This window comes from Scardinius erythrophthalmus (genome assembly GCF_964197995.2).
Source record: "Scardinius erythrophthalmus genome assembly, chromosome: 1".
In the NCBI taxonomy this organism is placed as follows: Eukaryota; Metazoa; Chordata; class Actinopteri; order Cypriniformes; family Leuciscidae; genus Scardinius; species Scardinius erythrophthalmus.
The window spans coordinates 30,714,003-30,725,107 of NC_138221.1; the positions used below are offsets into that span (position 1 = coordinate 30,714,003).

Below are 11,105 nucleotides of genomic sequence, written 5' to 3' on the forward strand. Positions count from 1 at the left end.
CATTAGAGTTAAACCTCTGTTAATTCTCAATAATTACCAATTATTAATAATTACCCTGTGTTACTGCAGCATGAGAAACAGCAATATTATAACAATCAGTTTAAAGTTTTTAACAAACATTAGATCAAATTATTAGCTTTTGCTGACACACACAGACATCAACAATCAGCGTATGAATCTCAACAATGGTGACAATCAAAAGTACTTTGCTGCAATGCATGCTGGGTACCAGCATAGTACAAAATTCCCAGCATGCATTGCAACATTAATAAATGATGCTGCTGAATTGTCCTATAATTTTGTTTGATTCTAAATATTTGCTTTTATTTTTTGCTGTTGTTTTTGTTGTGAATTAGTAGCTTTTCAGTGATGTTCTGAATTAATCTATCAAAATATTTGTGATTGTCACCATTGTTGAGATTCATACGCTGTTTGTTGATATCTGTGTGTGTCAACATGAGCTAATATTTTGATCTAATGTTTGTTAAAAGCTTTAAACTAATTGTTATAATATTGGTGGTTCTCATGCTGCAGTAACAGTGTTTGTGATGTGAAAATATTAATGGATCAACACAATTGTTAGATTCCAAAGACATCAGTGAATGAGGTTATTTCATGATGATTATAAAACCATCAACAGGAAACCATCACCACCTGATCTCATTGCACTTTAGCTTTCTTTGCTGCTGCAAATGTGTTTGACAAACGCATTGTCACAGCAGCCAAAAAAGACTAAGAGTTAAGCTATATTAAGAGTTAAGAGCCTAACTAATGGAAACACCAATCACTATTATGGTGACTTCAAATGAAACACATTAGAGTTAAACCTCTGTTAATTCTCAATAAAAACTTTTGTAGACGTCTGACAGAAATGGAAGCTTTAGCTAAGTTCTGCCAGGAAGACTCAATCACTACGTCACTTATTACCTTCATCTCTATCCAATCACGTCTTTATACCTTCTGTATAAAAGATAGGTACTTACTCATGTTTGAGTTCGCAGATGCCGACGCGACAACAACCTCCATCCTCCCCACCACCACCAGGATGGTCCTGTCCATACCTTCTAGGGGGGTCAGCTGCGCCCCTGCCTTCGTCTTCAGGCAGGAGATGCAGATCCGCCTACGCCAAAGAACTTTACAATGCTTGCCGGGCTGCCAATAAATATATGCTTTGTTACATCACTTTATCTTCCGAGTCTTTCTGGTAGAAATAAAGTCAGTCTGGTTAGTAATAAGTGAAGCTGGTAATGCTGTTTGTGGAGTTGTTTAATCCTCCTCTGCTGAGATCTTCACAGATTTAATGTCTTTTTTTCTCTTCAGTTGATTTCATCTAAGACTGTGTCTGAAGTCAGTTGTAGTTCTTGTGTTTCTGCTCGTCTCTTTTTCTGTTTTCTTCTTTCCTTCAGTGATTCTGCTTGTTAACAGGCTTATTAAGGCTGATATGACTCCATATTTAATATACACAGGTTTTGTGGCTCAGATAAGGTCCAGTTCTGGTTTATTTATTTGCTCTTGGCTGACATGTGGCATTGCTATGGCCTGCTTCTGGCCCAGATCTGGCAAACAGTAGTGGGCCACACAAGTGCCGTCATTCCACGCTGCATGTGGGCCAGATCCGTATTCCACAAGTGCCGGATGTGGGCCGGATCCGGGCCGAAATAATGTTGCTATCTGGGAAGTGACGGGATCCGAACACCCCGCTCCACACACTAAACAACTCATTGGACAGAAGAACGCACAGCCCGAGCGAGCTCAAAACCGCACGCTCAGCAAGACAATATGATTGCAGTGTCAGAGTTCTGTCACCAAAACCAAGAATAAACAGGAGTGACAGAACCCTGAAACTGAGTTTAAAAAAAATATAAAATAAGAAAGTTGTAAATATATGCATTATACTCAACTCATATGAAGTTCTTCCTGTCCTCTGTAACCAGTCAATGAACTCAATCTGACATACCATAAAAGTGATAAATATTAGTAAGGTGTATCATTACAATGCTTCACAGACAAAAGTGGTGATGAAAACATTGTTTTTCTCTCTCTGCAGTTTGAACATCTGAGTTAAAACTTGTAAAGACTGATTTTCATTCAGAATTAATCAATGTTATAATTAAGTTCAAGCAACTAGAATGATGAATGATAATTCATAGTTTGGCCCAGTCTTATTTCTCTGATTTATTTTAATAATAAACATCTCTCATGGAATCAGCAGTTTTCAGGAAGGCTTCAAGAAATATTTCATTAGTCACAAGGAACATTTCCAAAACCTTCTTCTACTTTAGAGTTGTGGTGGGACAACAAAGTACGTTTTTCACATTCAGAAATATATTTGAGTCACTGTGAGATCATTATAGATAAAAAATAATCATGGAGCAACAGGCTCATCTGATAATGCAACACTTTTGAAGACCTGTGGTTTCATGCAGGACAAACTCTGAGTTTCTCTCTGCTTAAGATGAGTCATAATCTTGCATACATTTCACAAGCTACTCATTTCATAAAGCGTCATGGTGTTAGTAAAGCCAAGCACAACAAAACCACAAGCGTCTCTTCTGCACAATGAAAACCACGAACATTAATAAGGTAAAAAATATTAACTTAAGTTTAAATAATAATAAATAAAAAAATCGAAGTTAATTGAAACCAATAAAATTCAACAAGAAGCAAAAACTTTTTAGCATATTGATAATATTGAAATATAGAAAATATTGCTGCATTGCACTTAGAAAGTCATTCAGTCAATAAGCTACTGCTGACAATGCTGTAAATGTTCAGTAATGTGATGCAAAAAGATGCAAGCATGTATGAAGAAATTAATTCAAGACACATATAAAATCACTTTGAGGCCACTGAACTGGGTCACTTAAAAATAACTTTATTTAATTTTGTTGAAATTATGTTAATTGTGTTTTTCGACAAAGTATAAATGAACTAAACCAAAAGGGAACAGTGTTTGAGCTGATGTGCTGATGATTCTTAGTACTTTGTTATGGTTTATTAAATGCCACTGCACAGTTCAGGTCACTTCTTGTTCTAGAGCTTTTCAAAGTGAACACAGTCTCACACCAGAGATCTTTCTGATCTCTTCTTGTCTTGACGGCAGTGACTTTAAACTTCTCATATGGAGGAATCAGCACCTCTTTCTCATGACGAAGCTTAGAATATTTTGTCAGATCAGCACCTTTACAAGTTTTGATTACAAAACAAGATTTATTTCCAAAAAACCTTGTTCTGTTACGATTAAAAGAGGAAGAAGCAAATGAACCGAAACGAACCTCTTTGTTCAGAACATTCTTATTAAATTCAATATTTGTACCACGATAAGTTGAATAGCATCCTTTTTGTTTTTTCTTCAGAATCTGTAATGCATCTGTTAACAAAAAGTAAAGTGAATACCATTCGAATGTTTTGTTTTTGTATTTTTTCTTATCATTACGAACAGCACCATTGAAATGCTCATATAGCTTTAAAATGGAGTTTGTATACACATAAATAGCAATTGAGTGATTCTTTGTCAAGTCATCTCCTGGTGGCGTGTATTTCTTTTCAGCATGTTTCCAAGCTATTGCAAATTCAGATTCTGAGTCAGACATTTCCTCCTTCAGATATTTTGTCTTCACCAGATTCGCCATGTTCTCTCTACAACCGTCATACTGGTCATCAACAGAATTCAGAGCCATATCCAATGGATATATCTTTCCTTCAACAGCAGCAGCAGCTCTGTGATCCTGCAGCAACAGACATCACAATGATCACATCATCAGTATTCATGTCTGTAATATTCATACTAGAACACAAGCTTACCTGTCCTAGAGCAGCTAAAATGAGAAGAAGAGCTTCAATGATCAGCAGCATCTTGATTCAGTCAAATCCCTCAGATGATCTAGTAGATCTAGTGAAGAACAGATGATGAAAGACAACAGCGTTTCACTAAATCCATTACTCAAAATGTCCCATAAAATTACCTGAGAATATTGTGGTCTATTATTCTTCTCTTTTTTAGGATCTCAATGAGGAGAGGAGAAGATCAGAAAAGTCAGTCCCTCACAGCCAGACGACAACGACTCTTCAAACCAAGAGATGAGGAAGGTGGCTTTTTTATATCGCTGAAAATGTCTGCGCTTGAGTACTGGAACATATAGCAACTGTGCAACAGGTCATCTGAATAGTTTAACTCTCCATAATGCAACACCTGTGAAAGTCTGGTGTATGTGTGGTTTAAAAAGAACAAACTCGCTCCTGTCATGTCAGTGCCAGCAGAAAGAGGTTTTTTTTTTTGTGAGCACATTTTTTTTTTTTTTTTTTTTTTTAGAAAGACAATACATACAGGTATATACAAGCCAAAATAAAAATAGAGTATTTGTGGTTTCCTCCTCCTATATATATATATATATATATATATATATATATATTCACATACATACCTATACATAAGCATATATAATGAAGCATATGATTAACATATATAAAAAAATATATATAAAAAAGAGGAAAAAACAAAATGAAGAAAAATTAAAATAAAAATGAAACCCCAGGTATGACCCACCCACCCCCTGGATCCAGATCTCCAAATCTCAGTTACAAATTAAATCTGAAGCCCGCGAAGAGTGGTTAGCAGCAGTGAATGCCAAGCCTCTATTGCTGACTCTTTTGCCCAGCAGAAAGAGGGTTGACACCAGATTATGATCATGGAAATGTGCATCATTCATGTCATTCATATTAAGCACAAAACTAAATAATGTTTTGTTTTTTTAAGATACATCTACTGATGTACAAATTAAAGGTCCCGTTCTTCGTGATCCCATGTTTCAGACTTTAGTTAGTGTGTAATGTTGTTGTTAGAGTATAAATAATATCTGTAAAATTATAAAGCTCAAAGTTCAGTGCCAAGCGAGATATTTTATTTAACAGAAGTTGACTACATCGAACGGCTCGTTTGGACTACATCCCTCTACTTCCTTCTTTAATGACGTCATTAGAACCGTTCTTTGACTAACCTCCGCCCACAGGAATGCTCCTTCAACTCTACCGAAATTCGTTTATGTACTTGCGCACTTCTAATCACTGTGTTTACTCAGCTCTTACAGTGATTTTCTGAAGTAAAACTGACGCTTCATCTTTTGTGTGATGTACAATAAACTTTATTAAACTCATCAGTATATGCTTGATCATCATTCAGACAGCAGACTTGTAGGCTATTAATACATAATGTATACATAAAAGCAGATGACAAATACGTTATAATAACCGTAATTAAACTACTAAACTATACCTGTTTCATCTCTATACAGCACTCTGACTCTGTAGGCATTATTGTCCGACTCGAACTGAACACCGTTACTGAGAGTTTCTGATATTATCATCATTCCGTGAGATGAAATTGTCCTGAGAGACTGAGCGCGAGCTCATGAAGCTCCGCCCCCTGGGTCATCCAGCAGCAGCTTATTTGCATTTAAAGGGCACACACTAACAGCGCGTTTTTCTGAGCCCCAAAAAATGACAATTTAAACATGCTGTAAAAAATGATCTGTTGGGTATTTTGAGCTAAAACTTCACATACACACTCTGGGGACATATTTAATTCAAGTTGTCAGTCGTCATAATTGCATGCTGAGAAGAAAAGACACGACACTTCCAGTAGGTTTTGATAGTGTGATAACCAAACTTGTGTGGTTTTGTTTCTCTGTTCACTGTGGCAATGACACTTACAATGGGGTTTTTGTGAGAACGGTGTTGAAACGGTGTCAGAGTAAAAGTGAAAAATGGTATGTGATTCAGTTTAAATATGCAGAAAGGTGTGTTTCTTAATGTGTTGTCTGTAAGGAATGAATAGTGACTTTTGCATTATAAATCAATAGTTCTTTTTTTGTCTATAGTTGATGGCACTGTATTCAGAAGTGCACTTAAAGCTAAATAGGAACACATTTTATATTAATGGAAAGTGTTCTACATACTTTATCAATTTAAGCATGTTTTGGAGACATTTAAAGGGCTCATGAAATGATAATTTAAATTTTCCTCAATCTTTTGACATATAAGAGGTCAAAGACCATTAAAACATGCTGCAAGTTTTATAGCTTAAAACATCCTCCTCATTATAAACAAAGCATTTATTTAATCAAGCTCCAAAAATGTCTCCTTTGTCTTTTGTGGGATCTGTGAGGTCACACGGGCAAATATATTTGCATAAGACTGCCTCCAAGACTTCGATAAATAGTTCAACATCATTGCATCACAGGCCCCGCCCACTGGAGTTCAGATGCTTAAGGCTGACATTTGCCAACACTGGATGTGAGCGTTGTGTCTAAAGCAAATAAACTAATTAAAATCACTGACGCTGTCTACACTGGATACAGTATACAGATGTGTGTTCAGTTTGAGCTTCTGCAAGAACCAGTGAGGTTCATTCTCGTGTTACACAGCACGTTTGAGCTTCAGTAAGAATCAATGAGGTTCATTCTCATTCCCTCCTTCAGGGAACAGGGGTTACATTAGTAACCTAGAGGTTTATTGTATAAAGCGATCGAGTCTCTTCAGAAAATTTGGACTAAAGTGCTCAATTAATATAGATTATATTTACGATCTCTTTATGAACTTTTTAACCCTCAGGGGTCTGAGATCACGCCGGCGTGATCTGCTCGATTTTTTTCCTTATGAGTTGATTGAGACCCGAAATTCTCTTTTGACTTTGATTTTACAAAACAAGTTTCATACATCAATCGATTCTGTTAAATGTGTATTATTTTTGTGTATACTCACAATAAAAACAAAGTGTTGTGCTTTTTGCCAAATAAAGAAAAATAAACACGAAGCGAGTTCTGCCTTCTCTCTGTCCGTGTAGTCCATTCTGAAACGCGTCCGAAAATGAACTGTAGCTTAGCGAATACTCAGTCAAACAGGCATTCAGACACACAGGCATGAAGCTTGAATTCTCTACTTTTTAATGAAGTAATTTATATAAAAAACAAATATTCTCATCTTGTGAAATCTGTATTAAAAGAGAGCGATTCCAGTCGACCTCATTAGAGCTAATTCAAATGTAATGTGACTCCGCCCACAGAGAGCGCGTGCTATTCAAACGCAAATGGCTGAGGTAATCCGCGCAATCCTGTGAACGCCCCTATCATCAGCACAAGAAAACCAAAACACCAGTTTATTCAGAACACTACTTGTTTACAACGCAGCGCTGTGAGGAATAATGACGAATACGAGGAATACGAGCTGAGGAATACTACACAGCAAAAACTCCAGTGTTAAATTAACACTCCTGGGAGTGTATATGAGTCCACACTCAAAAGTGTAAAGTGTTAAAATATGAGTGTTAAATTAACACTCAAGAGTGTTAAAGTTAATGAGATAATTAAGTGATTAATTTAGTGATGATTGAGCATTATTGAAGACACCTGATGTTAACAAGCAGAATCACTGAAGGAGGAAATCACTAATTGTAAGTTACCATTAAGGTGATGGGTGTTTGCTTTAGTCGGGCTCTTGACACTTATATGTTTACTTTAAATTTTGCTTGTCTGCTGTTATTGATTTATAACAGTCAGATGAACAAAGAGACAATGTGATCTGATGGTGTTGGTTATGTTTTGACATAATCATGTTGTGATCTGTAAAACAAAACTTATTGAGATGGCTTAACTTGTTAGTTACAGCAGCTCTGTGATTCTACAGCACATGATTTTCAGTATTTTTCATATAATCCAAAAATATTTCATAACCATTGTTCTGATCAAAAGACTTTCAAATGAATTTATTTAGAAACACAGACATCAATAATCAGCCTGTGAATCTCAACAATGGTGACAATAATAAAGCATGTTGCAGTCGCTGCCACCAATCACAACTCATTAATGGCTCCCATCATGCATTGCGGTATGAATAAATTATGATCTGAATTGTCTGTGTAATTTACTTTTCCTAATTAAATATTCTGCTCGTCACCATTGTTGAGATGCATAGACTGAATCTTGACGTCTGTGTGTGCCTAAAAGAAAGATTTTTTTTTTAAACAACTTTTAAGAAATCCTTTGTATTATATCTAAAATTCTGGATATTTATGCAGATTCACAGTTATGCTGTAATCAACAACATAAATCTAAGTCAGAAATAAGGATCTTAATGAGTTAAGTGATCAAGTTCAAATGATGATTGTCATAATATAACCAACACCAGCAGATCACTTTTTCTCTTTGTTCATCGGGCAGTTATAAGATACATAAGCCAAACAAAATCAAAAGTAAATGTATAAGTGTCAAGAGCCCGACTAAAGCAAACACCCATCACCATATCGGTGGCTTACAATTTGTGATTTTCTCCTTCAGTGATTCTGCTTGTTAACATCAGGTGTCTTCAATAATGATCAATCATTACTAAATTAATCACTTAATTAGCTCATTAACTTTAACACTCTTGAGTGTTAATTTAACACTCATATTTTAACACTTTACACTCTTGAGTGTGGACTCATATACACTCCCAGGAGTGTTAATTTAACACTGGAGTTTTTGCTGTGTAGTAAGTTTTTCCTTCTCAGGTTTCTGTTTATGAATGAATGAACGGCATAGATGCGCTGTTTACCACAGCTGGCAAAAAACAATATTACGTGACAGTTGACTTTCAAACATTCACAGATACCTCAAAACAGAAAGTACAAATCCTTTCTTTAAAACGAATTTCGTTTTGTATCAATTGTATCTTAATTTTAATATTTTTTTCATTGACAAATTTCCTGGATTTAAAGTAAATATAGGCTAGCAATCACAACATAAGGTGCTTGAACTGGAGATCATCAACCAGACCATAGCCTACTCGCCTCACATGTCTAAAAAATGTGAAATATATTTACATTTACAGCTGGTTCTAAACAAAACCATCCAAAACAAAAAAACTATGTAGCCTAATAAATGTGCGTTTCTCCGGTGCGTTCACTAGCCTACTGCGAAGATCGCGAGTCAATAGCCTATCGTATTTTTTTATATTTTTATTTATTTATTGCACAAGTCATACATAAATTCATTCATTCATTCATTCATTCATTATTACATGTGAACGAATAAAAGAATAGAAAAAAAGGAACATGGAGAAGAAAATCTTATGATACCTGTCGCTTATTTGTGCACATCAGAAAAATAAATAAAAAACAGCTACTTTATAAATGTATCAACCCCAATCCTCACCCCAAACACCAAATATTTTCAGTAATACCTATCTTTACACTTAATTATCATCATTTTAAGCGTGTGTAAGCGTATTTCATGAAAACAACGTTACAGTCAGGTGAAATATGAAAGACAACATTTTGTTTAGTAGATTTGGGTACAGTTTTTACTGTAGAATATACTGCCTCGTCAAATAAGCTTTTGTTTAGCAATTTCTATATATAAAATAGCCTACTATTTTTGTCAAAAATAAAGTCATCAACTAAGATGTTAGCTGTTCCAATGTTGGCTATATTCAAAGTAATGAATACATAGATAAAATGTAGGCCTATAATCTTTTTTTACAAAGAAAGAGTACACTTGAAATATTGTTGAAATTGTAATTATTGTTGTAATTGTAACCTTTTTAATAAAATAGCAAAACATATTTACAAGATAGATGTAAGCAAAATCTTAAATGGTCCTTGCATTGTGGCTCAGTCAGTTGTCACACCTGAGTGAATGGCTCATCATTATGCAGAGTGGGTGGTAATTCAGGTGAAAACCACTCCTCGTTCACGCCCCCCTCGCATATTGGCTTTCCAAGCAAAACCTGTTTTACATCAATTTAAATCAATGTATGGTTTTATGTGAACGATAAAGCAAGACTATTTTCACATAATTTAGAAGAAAAAACTATAGGCGATGATATCCTTTAGTCAAAAGTCTTATTGCCACATATTTAGTATGTGTTTTGTGGCCTTATTTCTGCAACTTTCATTTTTATTTTTTCCAATAACCACGCATAAACATTATTCTTTTAAAAATTCAAACATATACATGCATGTTGATCAGATATTTTGGTAGCCCTGTTTGTGCTATATAGAGTGAATTTACACCTTTGCCATTAACATGTTTATAAATAACTGAAAAAAGCACAAATGTCAGAGCATGTCAGAACACCTCTAGGGCCCAGAAAACAGCTCAGACTCCAGAGGGTTAATGCACTGGTGCCTTCACGTGCTATGGTAATTATGGTAAATACCAAAAGCCGACTTGGAAACTGCACATGAACACCCCCTCATGTGGTATTTTCTACTGGGCAGCTCATAGAATATTTTGATGCACGAGTTGCCGAGATGAGATAACCTTTGACCTTTTCAAAATGGCGGAGAGCAATGCAAGAGTCATGAATACTGTTAGCGGATAGTTTTTGTAGCCTTTACAATGTTGTGTCATTAACAATTGTAATATAATGCGTTAACACTCAATTTTCAACTTCGCCGCAATTTCCTTGGTTCATATTTAATCATTTTATGTCGTTTTATTATTTTTATTATTATTAATTGTTTTAATCATCAGAAAGCACAACATTTACATTTTTTTTTTTTTTTTTTGTAAAGATAAACAAGATACTCTACTGACACAGTAGTAATGATGAGTTTGCCAGGGATTTAGAGACCCAAAATGTCCGGGATTCGGCTTTTGCGTTCTACAGTCGCCACACAGCAAAAACTCCAGTGTTAAATTAACACTCCTGGGAGTGTATATGAGTCCACACTCAAGAGTGTAAAGTGTTAAAATATGAGTGTTAAATTAACACTCAAGAGTGTTAAAGTTAATGAGCTAATTAAGTGATTAATTTAGTAATGATTGATAATTATTGAAGACACCTGATGTTAACAAGCAGAATCACTGAAGGAGAAAATCACAAATTGTAAGCCACCGTTATGGTGATGGGTGTTTGCTTTAGTCGGGCTCTTGACCCTTATACATTTACTTTAGATTTTGTTTGGCTGTTGTATCTTATAACTGCCCGATGAACAAAGAGAAAAAGTGATCTGCTGGTGTTGGTTATATTATGACAATCATCATTTGAACTTGATCACTGAACTCATTAAGATCCTTATTTCTGACTTAGATTTATGTTGTTGATTACAGCATAACTGTGAATCTGCA

At 35.2% G+C, this 11,105-nt stretch overlaps 1 protein-coding gene across 1 annotated transcript; it reads right to left on the reverse strand.

Annotated features, from left to right (window-relative positions):
- Positions 1–2,987: 2,987 nt before the first annotated feature.
- Positions 2,988–3,855, reverse strand: LOC308695801 (ecto-ADP-ribosyltransferase 5-like; the record flags this gene model as incomplete). The annotated part of the gene is made up of 2 exons (XM_081374017.1): positions 2,988–3,728; positions 3,805–3,855. 2 exons carry the CDS (start codon positions 3,853–3,855, stop codon positions 2,988–2,990), a joined length of 792 nt encoding a protein of 263 aa, XP_081230143.1.
- Positions 3,856–11,105: the final 7,250 nt, after the last annotated feature.